Raw genomic sequence first — 22548 nt, 5'->3', positions numbered from 1 at the left:
GATTACAGGCGTGAGCCACCACACTCAAGTTTTTTTCTTTTCTTTTTTTAAAGACAGGGTCTTGCTCTGTTGCCCAGGCTGGAGTGCAAATGGCTTGATCTTGGCTTAACTGCAGCCTCAACCTCTTATGCACAAGTGATTCTCCTGCCTCAGCCTCCCGATTAGCTGGGACTACAGGTGCATGCCAGTATGCCCAGCTAATTTAAAAAAATTTTTAGTAGAGGCCAGGCATGGTGGCTCATGCCTGTAGTCCCAGCACTTTGGGAGGCTGAGGTGGGTGGATCACCTGAGGTCAGGAGTTCAAGACCAGCCTGACTAACATGGAGAAACCCCGTCTCTACTAAAAAAAATACAAAATTAGCCAGGCGTGATGGTGCATGCCTGTAATCCCAGCTACTTGGGAGGCTGAGGCAGAAGAATTGCTTGAACCCAGGAGGCAGAGGTTGCAGTGAGACGAGACTGCGCCATTGCACTCCAGGCTGGGCAACAAGAGTGAAATTCCATCTCAAAAAAAAAAAAAAATTTTTTTTTTAGTAGAGATGAGGTCTTGCTATGTTGTCCATGGTGGTCTTGAACTCCACGCCTCGGCAATCATCTCACCTTGGCCTCCCAAAATGCTGGGATTGCAGGTGTGAGCCACCACTGCCAACCCATAACTTACATTCTAATGGGGAGACATTAAATACTGCCAAGAAAGTGTGTGCTCCATATTGCAAGGGCTGCTCATGAAACTCCAACCTCCAACCCCTAGAGAAACTGACTTCTAAACTGATTGTTTTTTTTTTTTTTTTTTTGATATGGAGTCTCGCTCTGTCACTCAGGCTAGAGTGCAGTAGTGCAATCTCGGCTCACTGCAACCTCTGCCTCCTGGGTTCCAGCGACTCTCCTGCCTCAGCCTCCTGAGTGGCTGGAACTACAGGTGCATGCCACCATGCCCGGCTAATTTTTGTATTTTTAGTACAGATGGGGTTTTGCCATGTTGGCCAGGCTGGTCTTGAACTCCTGACCTCAGGTAATCTGCCCGATTTAGCTTCCCAAAGTGCTGGGATTACAGGCGTGAGCCACCACGCCTGGCCCTAAACTGAGATTTGAAGGACAAATACCAGTTAAGTAGGGAAGGGATGAGTGTTTAGGTCTGAGAGAACAACAGGTGCAAAGGCTCAGAGGCAAGAGAGACATGTATTTTCAAGGAGCTGAAAGTTCAACATGGTCAGAGGGAAGGAGGTACGAAGGGGAGTGGCTGCGCTGAGTGAGGTCAGCAGTCACTCACCAGTCCTCAAGTGAACTGAGACCCACATTAGGGGTCAGGATCCACCCTCTTCCATGATGGTCAGGGATGAGGAGTTAGCCAGGTAAAATTTGTGAGGGGATGACTCAGGGAAGAAGTGATCCCAGCAGAGGTTTGTGTCACTGGGAGAGAGGAAAGACAGCTGAAAGTTGAGTCTGGCTAGAGCCTGGCTGGGGGCTTGGCTGAGAAGAGAGACCTTGGTATTGCGGCCTGTGGGCCTTGCCAAGTGGCCTGAGGGCCATACGGAGCCACTGATGGTTTTGTGCAGGGGAGTGACTCAACCTTGGTAGGAACATGCAGGAAGGTTGTCCTGGGATGCCCTGTAAGGTCTCAGCAGACTGAAACCTCACAGAGCCTCTGGGGAGCCCAGCCATCTTAGGCACAACCTCATTCGAGCCATCAGGGAGGATAAGGAAACTCACTTGTCAGAGGAACTTCAGAGAAGTGAAGAGACAGGTTAGAGGGCCCTGAGCTGGGAGGTGGGGAGCATGGGGAAAGAAGAGGGTGAGGGCTCAGAAAGGCAAGAGCCTGGACACCAGGAGGCGGTGCCTGCTCTTAGCTGGCCACTGACTCCATGATTTAAGAAGGCCCAGCCCCCAGGACCCTGGAGCTGGAAAGACAACGGATTCATCCTAGGATGGGGGAAGCCTCGCCCCCTGAGGTTAAGTGAAATTGCTGTAAGACACAGAGCACATCAGTGGCAGGATTAGGAAGAAACTAGTAACCCTGGAGCACCTAGCACTAGCAACCCTAGTGCAGGGTACTTCCTACCGCGCATCATCTAACGCAGGTGTCGCTTCATTTTACAGATAAGCGGACTAATGTCCAGGAGGCATGGACTCCTGTTCTGGGTTACACAGAGTTAGGGCCAAGAAATCAGGTCTGCAGGCGCCTAGTTTCCCGCAGTTCCTCTGGGTCTGAGTTTGGAGTGGTGGGGAAGAGGCGAGCGTGTCAAGGAGGGTGCGGGGGAGGGTGGGGCTGTGTTTCTGGGACTTTCCTCGCTGAGGTCAGAGGCCCCGAAATAGACGCGCTGCAGCGAGCGCCCGGAGGCCCGGTCACACCCTGTGCCCGGCCCGCCGCGGAGAGCGGTCCAGCCGCAGCGCACTAGCCCTTCGCCGTCCCACTGCCCCCCAGAACCGCGCGAGCCTCGCGAACCGCTCGGCGCCCGGTCTCCACCTCGCCGGTTTCATGAACGTGACCCGAACGACCCTGACGCCCTGAAGCCCGCGTGGCCGCCCCACCGCGCCACCGCCGTCTGCGCGGAGGCCGGGCCTCCCCCTACGCCAGCCGCTGCCACCATCTCGACTCCGACGGCTGCGACAGTGGGTGTAGCCACCGCGCTTGCCAATCAGGAAGTCAGGGCCGGCTCCGGACGCGCCCCTCTGTGACGTCACTCAGCCTGCCCCGGATGCCCCGCCCAGTGGCCTTGCCTGGGAAATGCGACGGGGTACCAGTGGGTGCTGGCCCTCAAAGGGTGAAAATAACTCCCATGTGAATTGCGCGCATTATAACTGCTCTAAGAAACGCAGCCAGGGCATTTTGAAATGTATTTATTCAATCACTCCTCTTCCAGCCATTTATCCGTCTGTCTGTATGTATGTCTGTCCACTCAGCCAAAGTAATTGGGCGCCTCCTGTGTGCCAGGCGCTGTACTGGGCTCTGGCTATAAAGAAAGATGAACCCTCTGCTTGTCCTCAGGGAGCTCATAATCTAGGGTGGAAGCCTGATGGTAACAAATGCTCATGCCATCGTTTTTATTGCAGTCATGATTAATTCTGGGACGGCGAGATACAGGCTGCTACAATAACCAGGTGTCTAATTTGGATTGGGGCTCAGGTCCCTGGAGAAGTTACATCCAGCCGACTCCTGAAGCAACAAGTGTTCCAGGCAGAGGGAAGAGCTTGTGCAAAGGCAATGAGGCTAGCAGGCTGGAAAATAAGGGAAAGGAAACGGAGTGAGATGAAGCTCTGGAGGTTTAGGGGAGCGAATTATTTAAGACGTTGGAGGCCATAGTAAGGAAATAGAATTTTCTTCTAAGTGCTATGGGCAGTCACTGGATACTTAGTGTTTTAAAATCTCCCTACCTCTGTGCGGAGAATAGACAGGAGTGGACATGGGAGTAAGAGTGGACACAGGGACACCTAGGAGGTGCCCTCTAGCATGGAAGGTAGTAAGCTAGATGAGAGGGAGGCTACCGTGGGTGGGACATGAACAGACTCAATAAATAATTAGGAGATACAATCCTCAGGCAGGTGGGTTGATGGATTGAAAATGGGGGTGGGTGAGGCAGAGGGTGTTAAGATTAAGTCATTTATTCATTGAACAATTATTTATTGAGCCCCTCTGGATGCCAGGCACTGTTCTACAGAGGCAGACTCTGGGTTCAAATCCTTGTCCTGTCACTTGCTAGCTGCTTGCCTTAGGGAACTTATTTAACCTCTCTGTACCTTGATCTCTTCATCTGTAAAATGCAGATCCTAAGAACACCTGAGAGAATTATTGCAACGATGAAAAGAGTTAATATATGTAAACCTTTGGACCTGGGTGTTTGGAGTTGGGCTCTGAGGCTGAGGACTTGGACTTGGGTACTTGGGGTTGGGTACTTGGGTCTACTAGTTCTTGGAGTCACCAAGTCTCTATGTCTTTACTGGCTTTATACAGAAAATTAAAAGGGTGACATGCTAGAGCAAGCTGTTCCCACACCGTGAGTGAGACACAGGTATCAGTACAATTTTAAGCTCTCAGGTGATTCCGAGGGGCAGACAAGTTGGCAATTACTGTGGTAGAGAGAAACAAGGAGGCAATTTTAAAGTAGGTGGTCAGGGAGGGCTTCTCTGAGGAGGTGACATTTGAGTGAAAACCAAAGAGTGCAGAAGGAGCCATCATTGAAAAGTGAGGGGGAAAAGCCTTTGGGAAGGTGTCTGGCCTAGGCACACCTGCATGCCTGGAGGTGCCTTTGACCCAAGTGTGAAAGACTGAAGGAGAAATGGGCTTAGTTTGGTGGATTCCGAGGATGAGTGATCATGGCTGAGTGAAGACCCCTCCCCTTCTGCAGATCAGAACCCGGAGCAGCTAAACCACGCTGTGCCCTGGTAGCTGTGGGTGCTGGGAGGCAAGCTCTACTGGTTCCTCAAGAATTTGTGGTCAGGCTGAGGCAGGCGGATCGCCTAAAGTCAGGAGTTCAAGACCAGCCTGGCCAACATGGCAAAACCCCGTCGCTACTAAACATACAAAAATTATCCAGGCATGGTGGCGCATACCCAGCTACTCAGGAGGCTGAGGCGGGAGACTCACTTCAACCTGGGAGGTGGAGGTTGCAGTGAGCCGAGATCACGCCATTGCACCATTGCACTCCAGCCTGGGTGACAGTGAGACTCCATCTAAAAAACAAACAAACAAACAAAAAACAAAATAAAAACAACAAAAAAAACTAGCTGGATGTGGTGGTCCATGCCTGTGGTCCCAATTGGGAGGCTAAGGTGGGAGGATCACTTGAGCCCAGGAGGTCAAGGCTGCAGTGAGCCACGATTGCACCACTGCATTGCAGCCTGGGTGACAGAGCAACACCCTGTCTCAAAAAAAAAAAAAAAAAATTTCTCCCGTGTGGCCACGCCATTTGTTCACACAGATAATGAACCGCTGGGCCCCTGCCAGCTTCTGACTTGGCACTGGACGTTTCTCTGGGAACTGGTGCTTGGAGCGGGGAAATGGGAGCTGGATATTTGAGGCCAAGTAATTGGGGCTGGACTTCTGGGGCTGGGTTCTGAGACCGGAGACTGGGACTTGGATACTGGGGGGTAGGTGCTTGGACTTGCTTTTTGGAATAACCAAGGCTCCATTTCTTTACTAGCCTCTACAAATGAGCCTGTCCCCTAACCTGACTATCCTTTCTGTGGCTTCACGGCGCAGAACTTCACAGTTGTGACCTTACCTTGTCTCAGCTGTCTGTTCCATGGAGACCCAGAAGGAGGGAAAGAGAAATCTGTTGTGGGCCTCTTCAAGGGGCCTTCCTGGGACCCCTTTTCCTCCCGCTAAGCCAGGAAGCTCATGCTCCCTCATCTTCCACCCCTCCCCCAGCCATCTGCTTAAAGGAAGTGGCTCCTCTGTTCTTCACAGGAAGCCACAGGCCTCCCCTGCCTCGGCAGCCTCCAGCTACTGTTGCCCCAGGCCCTCGGCTGGCCCAGACCCCCCTTTCCAGGCAGAATCTAGTGATGCCTCATTCCCAGCAACCCCCTCTGCTGCCCAGCCAAGAAGTGCGTGTGGCGTGCTCCTCTCGTTAACTTTCATCCTTGTGACTTGGGTCTGGGAGCGCAGGCAGTGAGCCTGGAGGTGAGACCTGACTGCAGAGAATCCTGAGTGCTGTGCTCGGGAGTTTGGAGATGCCCAAATTGTAGGACTGAGGACTTGGAGAAGAGAGGAGGAGGTGGGCTCTGGAAGGATTCTCTGATGGACCACTCGTGAGCTTCAGGAGCTCCTGCTGCTGAGCAGGGGCAAGGTCTACTCATTTCCGTCTCTAGCTAACCTTGGTGGTGCCTGCCCCAGGGAGGGCTGTTGGTAATTGTGGAGCTGCTCAAGACTGATGAGGGCTGATGGATTCCAAGATAGGACTGTACTGCCACCTGGTGGTCAGATACGCACATAACACCATGAAATTTTGAGTGCCCCTACCGGGAGAATGGTGATTCAAGGGTATGGGGGTCCTGAAAGGCTCTTAAAGAACAAGGAAATCCCTAGATTAAAATATTTTATTTAAGAGCAAGACACTCCTAACTTGAGCACTTGAGCAAGACATTCTAGGTCTGGACGAGAGTCCAACTCCTTCCCTTCTCCATTTTACAAAGTGGGAAACAGGTCCATAGGAAAGTGATGCGATCAGAGGGCCTCTACATTGGCAGTCAGAGATGGGATCTATTTTTGAATTCTTTTTTTTTTTTTGAGACGGAGTCTCGCTCTGTTGCCCAGGCTGGAGTACAATGGGGTGATCTTGGCTCACTGCAACCTCCACCTCCTGAGTTCAAGCGATTCTCCTGCCTCAGCCTCCCAAGTAACTGGGACTACAGGCATGCACCACCACGCCCGGCTAATTTTTCTATTTTTAGTAGAGACGGGGTAGAGACAAACCCTGCTAGTTTCTAGTTACCCTCATTTGTGACCAAACATGGGCATCGCCCCACACCGTCACCCACTTTAGTCACCAAAGTTGGCACTACAGAGTGGCTTTTGGCTGCTTCCAAAAATAAAATTCATCCTCAGAAAGCCAGGATCTGACAGGGCTGAGGGGACTCAGAAGCATGTGCTTCAGGCTCAGCAGATGTTTTAGAGGAGGAAGCTCTGGAGACCACGATATCTAACACCCTCACCCTAGTTTCGAAATCAAGGAAGAAGGCCAGGCGCGGTGGCTCATGCCTGTAATCCCTGCACTTTGGAGGTCGAGGTGGGCAGATCACTTGAGGTCAGGAGTTCGAGACCAGCCTGGCCAACATGGTGAAACCTTGTCTCTACTAAAAATACAAAAATTAGCAGGGCATGGTGGCGCACACCTATAATCCTAGCTACTTGAGAGGCTGAGGCACAAGAATTGCTTGAACCCAGGAGGTGGAAGTTGTAGTGAGCCAAGATCACACCACTGCACTCCAGCCTGGGCAACAGAGCAAGATTCTTCGTCTCAAACAACAAAAAAAAAACAAGGAAACTGTACTTAACTTGTCTGAGGTGACTCAGTCCTGGAGCTGGGCCCGGACTCAGCCATGTATCTCTCTGAAGGTTGCTGCCAGGGAGGCATCTAAAAGTGTATTGAGGCCAGGCGCTGTGGCTCATGCCTCTATTCCCAGCACTTTGGGAGTGATCCTCAGGTGGATCACCTGAGATCAGGAGTTCAAAACCAACCTGGCCAACGTGGCGAAACCCCTTCTCCACTAAAACTACAAAAATTAGCTGGAGGTGGTGGCAGGTGCCTGTAATCCCAGCTACTTGGGAGGCTGAGGCAGGAGAATCGCTTGAACCTGGGAGGCAGAGGCTGCAGTGAGCCAAGATCACACCACTGCACTCCAGCCTGGGCGACAGAGTGAGACTCCGCCTCAAGAAAAATTTTAATTACTTAAAAGTGCATTGAGCATCTCTGGACTTGTGATAGTGAATTCTGGTGTGTGCTCACCCTTCTGCCACAGGCTTTGTAGATGGGATGATTGTGGTCCCTGAAAGCTGGCAAGGGTGAGGGTGGGTGAAAGGAGATAGGGGTGGGAGGTGGTGACAGGGAAGGAAAAGGTGGGGTCCTCAGTGCACCATAAGCCCCAAGTAGGTAGGAACTGGGTTCCATCCACGGTGGTGTCCTTAGCCCCCGCCATCACTTGCAGAATGAAGGCAAGGAGTTATCCCGCACAGGCCGGTCCCAAGGGATCCTGGGGAAGGTGGAATCTCCCTATAAAGAACTGGTCATTTCCAGTGTCATTCAGCCTGAGGCCTGCTGAGGCCTCAGATCTAAAATTCCGGGGCAGAGCTGTCCATCTCTCTGGCCTTGATGCTGTCCAAGGGAATAAGTGGAGGGGGCTTCTTCTAAGGGCAGAGACCCTAATTTGGTGCCAACTTTGGAAGAAATGAAGAATATGGTCTGTGAGCCCCAGAGAGTAAACCCTGACTCCAAAGTCATATGATCTAATTCCTGGTTGTCACTTGGCTGTTCCCTCTTTGTTTTAGGCAAGTCCTTAATCAATCATAACTGACATTTACGGAATGCTTCCTATGCGTTTGGGTTGTCCTTTCCTTCCTATTCAGAAGGGCTATGAACTCCATATGCAAACTGTTCTCCCTATCCCCAGAGTCCTATGAGGAAACGGGGGCCTTGCCGAGCCCTCGAAAAGCTGCTGTTACACCCTTTCCTCAGAGCAAAGGGCTGAGTTTATTCTCCATCTGAGGGTGATCACTAGCACTTCTTGAGAGAATAGAGACCTGGCTTCTCCATCTCTGCCTAATCAGAGAAGTACCTGGAAGCTTCTCTCAGTGAGAAGAAACTGAGTTCTGCCTCCCCAAGCACCCTGTGGAATCGAGTCTGTCCATTTAAACAGGAGGCCCTGCTAGGCAGGAGTCCAGAGAAGGGGATGTCTGAACTGAGTCTGGAAGGATAGAAAGGAGTTTTTCAGGCACATGAGCTTCTGAAGACATTCCGGGTAGAGAGACCAACATTTGCTAAGGCCCAGAAACAAAATCAACTGGTTGTGTTCCAGGAGCTGTGGTTGACTCGAAGGGAAAATGGGAATGGGGGTGTGTGGATGGCACAGGCCAGAGCCAGATTGTTTGGGTTTCTCACTGCAAACATGATTGACAGCAGGACAAAGTGTTTTCTGGAAGAAGTTTATTCTGTTTTCTTATCTAGGTTGTTGGGGACAGTGATAGAGAAAGTTCTGGATACTGGGCATGGTCGGCACATGCTTGTAATCCTGCTTGGGAGGTTGAGACAGGAGGATCACTTGAGGCTAGGAGCTGGAGGCTGTAGGGCACTGTGATCGCATCTGTGAATAGCCACTGCACTCTAGCCTGGACAACATAGTGAGAACCCATCTCAAAAAAAAAAGGCAAAGTTCTAGATCTTAACTGGAAGAGTTAGGCTAAGAAGGAAGAAGAGTTCTGGGAGCTGCTGGCTACTCTTCATCCTCCTCACTATCGAGATACTTGTGGGTGGCGTAGCCCAGCAGGGCACCTATTTTACCCATGGCGATGCTGCTGCCGCCAGCCCCTGTAAAGCAAACACAGATGAGTCAGTGGGGCCCAAGCGCCAGGCCCCGGAATCCAGATGTCTGGAAACCATTGGTTGAGTCCAACTCCTCATTTCTAGATGGAGAAACAGAGGCCCTGAGAGGGGATGGCACTACCACAAAGTGAGTCCCATTTTTACCTTGCCTTGACATCCCACATCACAGATGTGTTTCTGTGATGAAAAAGGCAAAAATAATGGCTCCTTCACTGGATGTCTGCCATGGAAATGCCATGTTATTAATCATGCCAACAGCCACCTTCATGGAGCCCTGTGTGCGTGTGGGGGGTTCACAAGCCGGGGATCATTTCATCTTGTCACAGCTATGTGGCATGTGAGAGGACAACTATTTTATAGCCCAGAGGTGTCCCTGGGCTCGCCCACACTCTTCCCTTCCCATTGCAGGGGTGTGGCCCCCTCTGAGCAGGGCTCTCTTATTTTGGGCTGGTTCTTTGGGCTTTTGCCATTCAGAATTGAGAGAAGAGAAAATGCAAGGTTCAGAAAGGCAGAGAGGGAAGTTTGTCCGGGGCAGGTTTTCTCCAGGATTTTGGAGGCCTCAGAGCGAGAGAGAGTGGTGGGAGTAGGGTGGGGAGAGAGGACAGAGAGGGAAGTGAGGCCATTTTTTATGAGTCACTCTGGGCCGGCACAGTGGCTCATGCTTGCAATCTCCCACTTTGGGAGGCTAAAGTGGGAGGATTGCTTGAGCCCAGGAATTCAAGATCACCCTGGGTAACACAATGAGACCCTGTCTCTAAAAAAAAAAATCTGGCGTGGTGGTGGTATGCGCCTGTAGTCCCAGCTACTTGGGAGTCTGAGGCAGGAGGATAGCTTGCACCCGGGAGTTTCAGGCTGCTGTGAACTGTGATCATGCACTGCATTCTAACCTGGCTGTGTGAGACCTTGTTTTGACCTTTATCTATGATAAGTAGATCAGTAGACTGATCAATCGATAGATAGAAGAGTCACTGTGAGCTCTATCTGTTCCCTCCATGGTGTTCAAAAAGTGCAAGTCAAGACCACGTTTGGTGTGAGATTGATTTGAGTTACTCTACATTTCTTTGCTACTGTGGTCTCTGAGATTGAGCAGATTCAAAATACGTTAAACTGAGGATGATCACCCCAACGCACCGCTGAGAGAACTGAGGCTTGTTGTGATTTGGCCAAAGCATCAGTGAGGCACCCAGCCTTTGAGACTGAGAATGGGGTTTCTGGCATCATACTGACTGGGTCAGAATCTAGGCTCTGGTCTAAACTAGCAGGGAGACTTGAGTAAATTACTTAATTCCTGGCCGGGCACAGTGACTCACACCTGTAATCCCAGCACTTTGGGACTCCGAGATGGGCGGATCAGCTGAGGTCAGGAGTTTGAGGCCAGCCTGGCCAACATGGTGAAACTCCGTCTCTACTAAAAATACAAAAATTAGCCTGGTGTGGTGGCGTGTGCCTGTTATTCCAGCTACTTAGGAGGCTGTGGTAGGAAAATCGCTTGAACTCGGGAGGCGGAGGTTGTAGTGAGCGAGATCACACCACTGCACTTCAGCCTGCCTTGGTGACACAGCCAGACTCCGTCTCAAAATAAATAAATAATCACTTAATTCCTGGTAAACTACTTAATTGCTTGAGTAAATTACTTAATTCCTGAGTGCTTCAGTTTCCCCATATGTATGATGAAAATAATAATATTAAAGAACGTTCTACCAGGGGCCCAGGCCCCGCACTCACCAACGCTCTGCAGCGTGGCCACTAGCCCCCCGGCGGGGACGCCGCCCCCATTCATGATCGCAGACCAGCTCATCAGCGAGGCAGCCACCGAGTTGGCCGCGATGCCGGCGCCGGTGAAGCCCAGCGCAGGCAGCCCGGCGACCGCGAGTCCTGGAGGAACAGGAGCGGGTGAGGGAGCGCCCTCGGCAGAGGCCCGCCCCACCTGCCCGAGATTCTCCCCCTCCAGACCCACCTCCTCCGATGGCCATGAAGGTCAGGGCCTTCCAGAACCCGGAACCGCTGTCCGAGCTCTCCGAGCACTCTTTCTTGCCTGCAGGAGAGCAGACAAAGCGTAGTGGGGGTGTTGGGGTGGAATGCAGGGGTCCCCTGCTCTGTGTCTGATGCTCAGGACCACTCCTGGAGGCGGGGGCCACCGCTCTCCTACTCAGAGAGCCTCACAGAGCGGAAGGGACTTTTCCCTGGGCGCCGAGCCTGGCACAGAACTAGCATTGAATAAATTTCGGTAGGATGGAGGAATGAACAGAGTAGTGGGATTTGAATCTGGGACTCTGGCGACACCAACCCTGCACTGTCCGTTGAAATGAACCCTGCCAGGGTCTCTACAGAAGCACGCCAGAATCTCTACACTCGGGACCCTGAAACTCTCTCCCTTATCCCACCCTCCTCCCATCCCCCAGCACCCTTATTTGCCTCCTTACTTGTCCCCTTACCTGCACCCTTATTTGTTCCCTTACCTGCACCCTTACTAGCAACCTTACCCGCATCCTTACCGGCATCCTTACCTGCACCCTTACCTGCACCCTTACCGGCATCCCTACCTGCACCCTTACCGGCATCCTTACCTGCACCCTTACCGGCACCCTTACCTGCATCCTTACCGGCACCCTCACCTGCATCCTTACCGGCACCCTTACCTGCATCCTTACCTGCACCCTTACCTGTATCCTTACCGGCACCCTTACCTGCATCCTTACCTGCGCCCTTACCTGCACCCTTACCGGCATCCCTACCTGCACCCTTACCGGCACCCTTACCTGTATCCTTACCGGCACCCTTACCTGCACCCTTACCCACATTCTCACCTGCCTCCACCCCGCTGCAAGTGAAGAGCAGCAAGTAGCACAAGAAAAGCGATACCGCCTTCTGCCGCATGGTGGCGCCGCGCGCAGGCTCCGTCGCTAGACCTGCGAATAGGCGAGAGGGAGATGGTCACCGGAGCATTTTTGGAGCTCATCAGCTCCGTTGTTTTCCCTTCCAATTCCGACTGAATCAGTAAAAAGCAGCGAGGTGCGGTGAACGGAATCCAGGATCCCTGTCAGGAGCCTCGGGAATCTGTTTCCTCTCCGCATCAGTGGCAGAGATGTCCCTGCCCCAACCGGTGGGTGTGCGGATTCGCACGGTGTTTACCGCAGATGTCAATATCATGACTGTGGTTGTTCTTGGCCTTGTACCCAAGTGACCTTGGGCAGGATACCAGGGTACTTTGCTTCTCTGGGCTTCAGTTTATTTATTTCTAAAATTAGGGTATTAATAGAGTCTATTTCAGAGGGTACTTGTGAATTTAGTAACTGTTCCACGCTGTATCCCCGGCACTTTGAACAGTGCCTGCCGCATAGAATTTGCTTTAAAAAAATTTTTTTTAAGATAAACTCGTTCTTACAATGCATTGAATATCTACAGGCACCAAACATTGGCCTCACATCGATTTAATTTTTTTCAGAAAGAAAGTACGGAAGGGTGTGTGGAAAAAGAAACTCAGTTTCCCTCACTGTACAAGAGGCTTCTGATAGCAGATGTGTGGAGGTTTCTCCCCACCAGCAAGCAAGCAATCAGTCCTCTGGTGAACACCAGCTGAGGGTCCCCAAATTCAATTCTGACACCACTATGGGTAGATAGTGGCCGATCGCACATGTTGAGGGTTCAGTCCCCCAGACTGCCCATTGAAAGCGCTATGTTGTTTTACCTGTGCTTCTGACTGACTATAGATTGGGGTTCCCACAATTCCCTTCTGCAGTTTTATTAATTTGCTAGAGCAGCTCACAGAACTCAGGGAAACACTTTGCTTACATTTACTGGTTTCTTTCTATAAAAAAAAATTGATCTTGTGTTGTTTTGAGACAGGGTCTCACTCTGTTGCTCAGGCGGGTGTGCCGCGGCCCCATCTCAGCTCACTGCGACCTTCGCCTCCCAGGCTCAAGTGATCCTCCCACTTCAGCCTCCAGAGTAGCTGGGACTACAAGTATGCACCACCGCACCCAGCTTTTTTTTTTTTTTTTTTTTTTTTTTTTTTTTTTTTTTTGAGACAGGGTTTCACCATGTTGCCTGGTCTTGAACTCCTGAGCTCAAGCAATCTGCCTGCCTCAGCCTCCTAAAGTGTTGGGATTACAGGCGTCAGCCACCACACCCAGCCACATTTACTGATTCCTTATGGATATTACAAATGCTGCAGATGAAGAGATGCACAGGGCAAGGTATGGGAGAAAGGGCATGGAGTTTTCATTCCTCTCCAGAAGCACCACCCACTGGGAGCCTCTTTGTATTCCGCTATCTGGAAGCTCGTCAAACCCTGTCCTTTTGTGTTTTTGTGGAGGTTTCATTACATAGGCACGACTGAGTAAATCATTGCCCATTGGTAATCAGCTTTACCTTCAGCCCCTCTCCCCTCCCCAGAGGAAATGCCAGCCATCACTCAACTTATTAGTTAACACTCAAAAGATATTTATCACTTTGAAGATTCCAAGGATTTTAGGAGTTGTATGCCAGCAACTGGGGGATGAAAAAATATATTTTACAATATCACAAGGGATAAAGGTCACACAGCAAATTGTGCAACATGGGTATACATTCAAGACTGTCAAAATTCAGAACCTATGCTCTTTCCTTTATACCACAAAACTGGAAAATGCGTATGCCCTCAGACTCACCTCTAACGCGACCTTTGTCAGCTCAATGCCATTTCCTTAAATTAAAAAGAAAAACAAGAAACTCCTCTCAAGTATTGAGTACTTAGCACTTTATGGCATGCAGTCCACGTGTATCTATAATGATACCATGAAGTCGGTACCATTGTTATCAACCACATGTTATAGGTAAGGAACTGAAGCTCAGAGAGGTTAAGTAATATTCCCAAGGCTGCCTAGCCAGGTCATGGAAAAGTCAGGGTTTAAACCCACAATTGGCTAATACCCAAAGCCCACTTTTTTTTTTTTTTTTGGAGACAGAGTCTCATTCTGTCACCCAGGCTGGAGTGCAGTGGCGTGATCTCAGATCACTGCAACCTCCGCCTCACAGGTTCAAGGGATTCTCCTGCCTCAACCTCCCGAGTAGCTGGGATTACAGCCATGTGCCAGCATGCCCGGCAAATTTTTGTATTTTTAGTAGCGACGGGGTTTCACCATGTTGGCCAGGCTGGTCTCGAACTCCTGATCTCGTGATCTGCCCACCTTGGCCTCCCCAAAGTGCTGGGATTACAGGTGTGAGCCACCGCGCCCGGCCCCGGCCCCAAAGCCCACATTTTTAACAACCATTCCAGATGGCTTCATCTATCCTCAAAGATGAACTCACTGTCACATTGGATCCTATAATAAAGGGGCTTCTAAAATCATCCAGTCCTTTGAGCAGGTAAGGCAACTTAACCTTCCTTTTACAGAGGAAGCAATTAAGGTTCCAAGAGGTGACAGGGCTAAGGCCACAGATCGCTGATATTGCACCTGTAACCTGGGTCTCATGCCTCTTGGGGTTTTGTATCCAGTCTCCCTAAAATCTCCAACCCATCCTCTTAGACAAGTCCCAGCCCAGGGCACTAAAAGGGACCCAGGGATGCTGCTCCCTGGAGAAGGGGCCTCCTGGCTCTCAGAACATGAGATTTACAGGCAGGTAGGCAGCCTGGCAGAGGGTGGCAGCTTGATGCCCACACTTCATAGCTCCTGAGTTTACCTTGGAGGACAGAAGAGAAGCAATCTTCAGCCCGGAGCCTGCTGATAGATGGGCACAGCGGCGAGTAAATGGTTCTCCGGCTGAAGGCTGGCTTTTTATCATCACTTGCGGATCCTCCCACGTCTCACCCCAGGCAGCCAATCCCTGCCGGAGTTTCTATTTCTGCACTCTGCAGTTTCCTTTTCCCCTCTCTCCCAGCCCCTGCGCTCTGCAGTTTCATTTTCCCCTCTCTCCCAGCCCCTGCACTCTGCAGAGTTTCATTTTCCCCTCTCTCCCAGCTCCGCCCAGCAGAAGCATTTGTGTGCTGCCTGCTGGCAGAAAAATACACTTCAAGCTGAGGACTTTTGGAGCCCCTAAGGGTATTCAAAGCATGTCACACTATGGTGACAGCTACGGCCATACTGGGCTTAGTGAAGCCTGATCACCAGCTCCCCCTGGGGCACACAGGCCTTTCACCCTTCAATCCAACTGATAAACAACACCTACCATTTATTGAGCACTTGCTGCATGCCAGGATCTGTGCAAAGTGCTCTATTTACATGATCTTTTTCCAATCCCACAGTAGTCATGTGACACACCATATGCTGTTTATAATCCCCCAGAACTTTAGAAATTAAGTCACTTTGTTCCATTGTCTCTCAGGCTGGCTGCTTCTGCGGCATGGGCATATGGTAAGACCAGTGAAGCCTGTGTTCGTGTGGCCATCATGATACATCTTGAGTTTCAAGATGGGTCCTCTGGCCCTAGGTAATGAACTGAGCATTCTTTAAAGCCTTTGGCTGGTGATGCTTGAAGCACTATAGGTCAGAAATGCAACCTCCATTTGGAAAACATAGAAATTCCGGTAAGGATGAATCATTGCCTTCTCCCAAGTGGAAGGGGTCTGAAATAATTGACCTGCCACCAGATGGCTGGCTATTCTCATTGAGCAATTTTGCCATATTGCTACCTGCTGCTGGAAGATTGGCTACATTTTGGCAATTGCCAGATCAGTTTTTGTGAGAGGGAGCCCAAGTTGTTGGACTCATTTCTAACCCCCATCCTTACCTTGCAATAGACACTCATAGGTCCATTGCAAGGCAATAGTGGGGCTAAGTTGAGAGGCTGGCTGACGTCCACGGGATGGGACATCCTGCTCATCGGGCTGTAAAGCCTCCTCTGCAGCAGGTGATCTCTGGTCGGCATTAACATGAGACACAGAGATCCACGTGCTTTATGTCCATTCAGAGTTCATTCTTATGCCCCAACCCACAGCTGCTTATTCCCAATCTTCCAATCTTGTTCCATCCATGCCTTTGACCGACCAGCCAAGACACTGGCCACTTATTAGGAATTGGTATATGCCTGTACCTCAGTCCATCTCTCTCTCTCTCTCTCTCTCTGCATACAGAGGGAACAACACGGTATACTACTCCTAGTTCTGCCCCCTGGGAGGATTCACTATTATTCAGGGCCACCCCCAACTGGAGCTGTAATAGAGTGGTCCATTTCCAGCTGGTACCAAAATATTATACTGACTTATCTGTGAATTGGGTTCGACTCCTTTCCTCCATTATCTGTTGGTTGCTGGGAACACTCCATGAGGCCATATATGTGGGTCAAGGAGAAAACCCAGAGAGACAGAGTTGGGTGCCACAGGACTCTGAGCTCCCCGTTTATTTAATTTACTCATGCCTTTTAGACCCCTTTTGCTCAGCCTTAAATATACCATTTCCATCATATATTTTTTTGTTTTGTTTTGTTCTTTGTTTTTTGTTGTTATTGTTTTTGTTTTTGAGACAGTCTTGCACTGTCCCCCAGGCTGGAGTGCAGTGGTGTGATCTCGTCTTACTGCAGCCTCTGCCTTCCGGGTTCAAGCAATTCTCCTGCCTCAGCCTCCCGAGTAGCTGGGATTACAGGCACGCACCACCATGCCCAGCTAATTTTTTTTGTATTTTTAGTAGAGATGGGGTTTTGCCATGTTGTCCAGGCTGGTCTTGAACTCCTGACCTCAGGTGATCCGCCCACCTCTGCCTCCCAAAGTACTGGGATTACAGGTGTGAGCCGCTGTGCCCAGCCTCTTTGTTGTTTTGTTGGTTTGTTTGTTCGTTTGTTAGAGACAGGGTATGATTGTATCACTCTGTTGCCCGGGCTGGAGTGCAGTGGTACAATCATAGCTTACTGCAGCCTTGACTTCCTAGGCTTAAGAAATCATCCCACTTCACCCTCCCAAGTATCTGGGACCACAGGCATGTGCCACCACACTCAGCTAATTTTTATATTTCTTTTAGAGATGGAGGTCTCACTACATTGCCCATGCTGGTCTCCAACTCCTGGTTCCAAGTGGTCCTTCTGCCTCGGGGTCTTAAAGTGCTGGAATTACAGGCATGAGCCAATGTGCCCGGCTTCCATCACATATGGAATTGCTGCTCTACCTTTCTGATAATACCCAACTTAAGATGTATAGCTACCTGGCATCCAGTGGTGAGATGCATAGTCACTACTGGGGCTCAGTGGCACATCAGGGCCTCTTTTCCCAAAGGGACCACAGTAACCATAGCCTTACTCCAGAATCCTAAGAATCCTAACTGCAATTCTCCTGTGTGGACTTCCAGAGACTCTCTACAGAATCCTATTTTTTTTCCTCCCTACAGAATCATTATCCGTCTTTACACAGATACATCCAGCAACGCTGCATCTTTGGATCATATAATCAGAGGTGGCAGCATAGCTTGTTTTGTGGCCTGAACCTGCCACACAGTTAAGAGGAAAGAAAAAACCAAAACGACCTAATATGCCTTTTTTTTTTTTTTTTTTTTTCCTTTTTGAGATGGAGTCTCACTCTGTCACCCAGGCTGGAGTGAAGTGGTGCGATCTCGGCTCACTGCAAGCTCTGCCTCCCGGTTTCACGGCATTCTCCTGCCTCAGCCTTGTAGCTGGGACTGCAGGCACCCACCACCATGTCCAGCTAATTTTTTGTGTTTTTAGTAGAGATGGGGTTTCACTGTGTCAACCAGGATGGTCTTGATCTCCTGACCTCATGATCCACCCGCCTCGGCCTCCCAAAGTGTTGGGATTACAGGTGTGAGTCACCGCGCCTGGCCCGCTTTTTCTATTCTCTCACTCAACGCAACAATCACCACAGACCAGATGTGTGGGTGGGGTTTTTTCCCCACACCCCAAGCAGCAGACACCAGCTGGGTGTTCTCTGATTCAATTATTATTATTATTATTATTTGAGATGGAGTTTCACTCTTGTTGCCCAGGCTGGAGTGCAGTGGTACTATCTCGGCTCACCGCAACCTCCACCTCCCCGGTTCAAGCGATTCTCCTGACTCAGCCTCCTGAGTAGCTGGGATTACAGGCTTGCACCACCACACCTGGCTAATTTTGTATTTTTAGTAGGGACGGAGTTTCTCCATGTTTGTCAGGCTGGTCTCAAACTCCCAACTTCAAGTGATCCACCCAAAGTGCTGGGATTACAGGTGTGAGCCACCTCGCCCAGCCTCAATTCTTTTTTTTTTTAATTATTAAAATAAAAATATGGAATGCTTCATGAATTTGCACGTCATCCTTGCACAGGGGCTATGCTAATCTTCTCTGTATTGTTCCAATTTTAGTATATGACGAAGTGAGCACTTTTTTCTTTTCTTCAGACAGGGTCTCACTGTGTCACCAAGGTTGGCTCAATCACAGCTCACTGCAGTCTCGACCTCCTGGGTTCAAGCAATCCTCCTGCCTCAGCCTCCCGAGTAGCTGGGACTATAGGGGTGCACCGTCATGCCTGGATAATTTTTGTATTTTTTGTAAAGATGGGGTTTTGCCATGTTGGCCAGGCTAGTCTCAAATTCCTAGGCTCAAGGAATCTGCCTGCCTCAGCCTCCCAAAGTGCTGGTATTACAGGCATGGGCCACTGTGCCCAGCCTCCAATTCAATTCTGACATTGTCTACCTGCAGAGAGCATTGATCCTACAAGTTGAGGGACTCCTCAACACTGACCCTCAAAGACACAAGTCAGGGCTTCTGGAACTTCCGACTGGTTGCAAGTTGGGATTCCCATAACCCCTTCTTTGGGTTCGATTAATTTGCTAGAGAAGCTCCTAAAGCACAGGGAAACACAGTTAGCAGTTTACCATACAGGAAATTACAAAGGCTACATGAAGAGATGTATTGGGTGAGGTATGAGGGAATGGGCACAGCGTCCTCTAGGAACATCCATGTGTTCAGCAATTGGGAAGCTCTCAGAACCCTGTCTTTTTTTTTTTTTTTTTAATGGAGGCTTCATTACATAAGAATGATTGATTAAACCATTGGCCACTGGTGATCAACTTAACTTTCAGTCCTTCTCCCCTTCAGTGGGTGGAGCTGAAAGTTCCAGCCCTTTAACCCTGCCTTGGTCTTCCCAGTGACCAGCCCTATCCTCAAGCTACCTAGGGACTGCTAGCCATCAGTCAATCATTAGTATACAAAGCATGGTGGCATACACCTATAGCCCAAGCTGTTCAAGAGGCTGAGGTGGGAAGATTACTTGAGCCTAGAAATTCAAGTCCAGCCTGGGCAACACAGTGAGATTCCATCTCTAAAAAATAAACAAATACGAAATCATTAGTATACAAAAGGCATCACTTTGGAGACACCAAGGATTTTAGGAATTGTATGCCAGGAAATGAGGTGTGGGGGAATGGGCACAGCATCCTCCAGGAACATCCATGTGTTCAGCTGTTGGGAAACTCTTGGAACCCTGTCTTTTTGGTTTTTTATGGAGGCTTCATTACTTATTTCAAATATCTATTTCACAATATCACGGTCCACCTCTGGTTTTCAAACGCCACCCCCCCCCTTTTTTTTTTTTTTTTTGAGATGTGGTTCTGTCGCCCAGTCTGGAGTGCAGTGGCATGATCTTGGCTCACTGCAGCTCCACCTCCCAGGTTCAAGTGATCCTCCTGCCTCAGCCTCCCAAGTAGCTGGGATTACAAGCATGTGCCACCATGCCTGGCTAATTTTTGTATTTTTGGTAGAGACAGGGTTTCACCATGTTGGCCAGGCTGGTCTTGAACTCCTGACCTCAAGTGATCCACCTGTCTCAGCCTCCCAAAGTGCTGGGATTACAGGCATGAGCCACTGCACCAGGCCTTCAAACCTAAATTTCTTTGCTTTTTTCTTTTTAATTTTAATTTAGGTTCTGGGATACACGTGCAAAGTGTGCAGGTCTGTTACATAGGTATACGTGTACCATGGTGGTTTGCTGCACCTATTAACCCATCCTCTAAAAACCTGAATTTCTTACATCAAAAGTACATACAACTTCCCAGCTACTTGGGAGGCTAAGGCAGGAGGATTGCTTGAACTGGGAGGTGGAGGTTGCAGTGAGCCGAGATTGCACCATTGCATTCCATGCACTCCAAGACAGAGCAAGACCCTGTCTAAAAAAAAAAAAGGACATACAATTCAGAAGATACTGCCATAATTAACCAAGCATGGTGGTGCCCACCTGCAGTCCCGGCTACTCAGGAGGCTGAAATGGGAGGATCGCTTGAGCCTGGGAGGTCGAGGCTACAGTGAGCTGTGATTGTACCTCTGCACTCCAACCTGGGTGACAGAGCAAGACCCTGTCTCAAAAAAAAAAAAAAAAAAAAAAAGGAATTAAAATGAAATAATAATAATGGGCAGAGAGATATCCTCCTCAAAGTAATAGTTTGATAGAGAAGTGGAGTGGGTAATTGAAACATTTCTTGTCTAAAATAGGGGGAGATGAAAGCATGAAAGACTGGCTTGCATGTTGCTCACACAACACAAGTGGAGACTAAAGGAGTGCCCCTGCTAGATTTTCCTCATTGTTTCCAATAGACCAGGAAAAAAGGGAGTGAGGAGGATGCTGTTATGATTATTCAATTCTTGCCAAGGGAGGAATACACTGGTACAATGGCCATAACTGTTTTTCTTTCTTCCCCAAATCACTTCAAAAACATTTTTTTTCCCCCTCCTCTACCTGAGGTAGTCCTAGGATCAGGGCTGCAGCTACGATATCACAGTCCCCACTTGTAGTATCCCTTATAATAAACTGGTAAATATAAGTGTTTCCCTGAGTTCTGGAAAGTGCTGGCAGCAGGGATGATTCCTAAGCAAAAAACTAGAACTACCTTTTTAAACTTTATGTCACAATTCCTAAAGGCCTGATGGAGGTGGGTTGTGCAAAATTGGAGTTAACAATGAATGCAGCCATACTGCCTGGTGGTAAAAATCGCCCACAAGTTCTACACTTTTGCTATCTTATCCTATTCGAATTGGAGTGAACTAAGGAAGAGTACTTACTAGACTAGTATTGCTGGCTGCAATGTAGACCAGCACAGTGGCAATCCTAATGTCCCTTCCAAAGGTAAACTCTTTGGATATTAATGGAGAGAAGGAGGAATAGTAGCTGAGGGTAAAGAAATTAATAAATGGCCGGGCGCGGTGGCTCAAGCCTGTAATCCCAGCACTTTGGGAGGCCAAGACGGGCGGATCACGAGGTCAGGAGATCGAGACCATCCTGGCTAACACGGTGAAACCCCGTCTCTACTAAAAAGTACAAAAAACTAGCCGGGCGAGGTGGCGAGCGCCTGTAGTCCCAGCTACTCGGGAGGCTGAGCCAGGAGAATGGCGTAAACCCGGGAGGCGGAGCTTGCAGTGAGCAGAGATCCGGCCACCGCACTCCAGCCTGGGTGACAGAGCGAGACTCCGTCTCAAAAAAAAAAAAAAAAAAAAAGAAATTAATAAATGGACTATGAATTGAGGGAAACCCAATATTACATTATCACCTCAAAAGAGTCTCAGAGCAAGAGATGACTTTGTCTGTGGTCAGTTGTCCCAGATGTTGGAAAGGGTGATATATATTTGCTGCGATCACTCCTGCTTTTGGAACCTGACAAGATTGAATGGAAGCCTGCAAACCTGAATGACGTCACCGTGGGAGACATTCATACAATATGATGGATGGGACTAACTATTAATGATTGAATAGGATTTTAATAAAGTGGCAGTATCTTTTTTGCAGGGACAGGGGACAGGGTCTTGCTCTGTCACCTAGGCTGGAGTTCAGTGGTATGATCACAGCTCACTGTAGCCTCAACCTCTCAGGCTCAAGTGATCCTCCCACCTCAGCCTCCCAAGTAGCTGGGACTATAGGTGGGCACCACTATGCTCAGCTAACTATGGCAATATCTTTTGAGTTGTATGTCTTTTTTTTTTTTTTTTTTTTAAGACAAGGTCTCACTTTGTTGCCCAGGCTGCAGTGCAGTGGCATAATCTCGGTTTAGTACAATCTCCACCTCCCAGTTCAAGTGATTCTCCTGCCTCAGCCTCCCGAGTAGCTGGGATTACAGACCCGTGCCACTGTGCCTGGCTCATTTTTGTATTTTTAGTAGAAATGGGGTTTCACCATGTTGGCCAGGCTGATCTCAAACTCCTGACCTCAGGTAATCTGCCTCCTAAAGTGCTGGGATTACAGGCGTGAGCCATCACGCTCAGCTGAAACTCCCGTTTTTAAAGCCATCAGATCTCATAAGAGCCATTTACTATCACAAGAACTGCAGGGGAAAGAACTGCCCCCATGATTCAGTCATCTCCCACTACGTCCCTCCCGCAACATGTGGGAATTATGGGAGCTACAACTTGAGATTTGGGTGGGGACACAGAGCCAAACAATATCATTCAACTCCAGCCCCTCCCAAATCTCATATCTTTACATTTCAAAACCAATCATGCCTTCCCAACAGTCCCCCAAAGTCTCAACTCATTTCAGCATTAACTCAAAAGTCCACAGTCCAAAGTTTCATCCTAGACAAGGCAAGTCCCTTCCACCTATGAGCCTGTAAAATCAAAAGCAAATTAGTTAATT

General features: G+C 49.5%; 1 protein-coding gene and 1 pseudogene across 1 annotated transcript; both read right to left on the bottom strand.

The window, feature by feature from the left end:
* Positions 1 to 8619: 8619 nt before the first annotated feature.
* Positions 8620 to 14846, bottom strand: LOC105494542 (interferon alpha inducible protein 6). The gene is made up of 5 exons (XM_011763056.2): positions 14694 to 14846; positions 11840 to 11941; positions 10990 to 11067; positions 10758 to 10907; positions 8620 to 9017 (listed from the first exon to the last, which is right to left on the bottom strand). The coding sequence occupies exons 2-5, from the start codon at positions 11907 to 11909 to the stop codon at positions 8923 to 8925; spliced, it is 393 nt and encodes a 130-aa protein (XP_011761358.1). The 5' UTR covers positions 11910 to 11941; positions 14694 to 14846; the 3' UTR covers positions 8620 to 8922.
* A 3363-nt stretch (positions 14847 to 18209) lies between these two features.
* LOC112429079 (U6 spliceosomal RNA) lies at positions 18210 to 18309 on the bottom strand (annotated as a pseudogene).
* Positions 18310 to 22548: the final 4239 nt, after the last annotated feature.

Source organism: Macaca nemestrina, chromosome 1 (genome assembly GCF_043159975.1).
Source record: "Macaca nemestrina isolate mMacNem1 chromosome 1, mMacNem.hap1, whole genome shotgun sequence".
NCBI classification, from domain to species: Eukaryota; Metazoa; Chordata; class Mammalia; order Primates; family Cercopithecidae; genus Macaca; species Macaca nemestrina.
The sequence above is the reverse complement of the archived record's forward strand: the minus strand, read 5'-3'. Positions and strand labels throughout refer to the sequence as shown.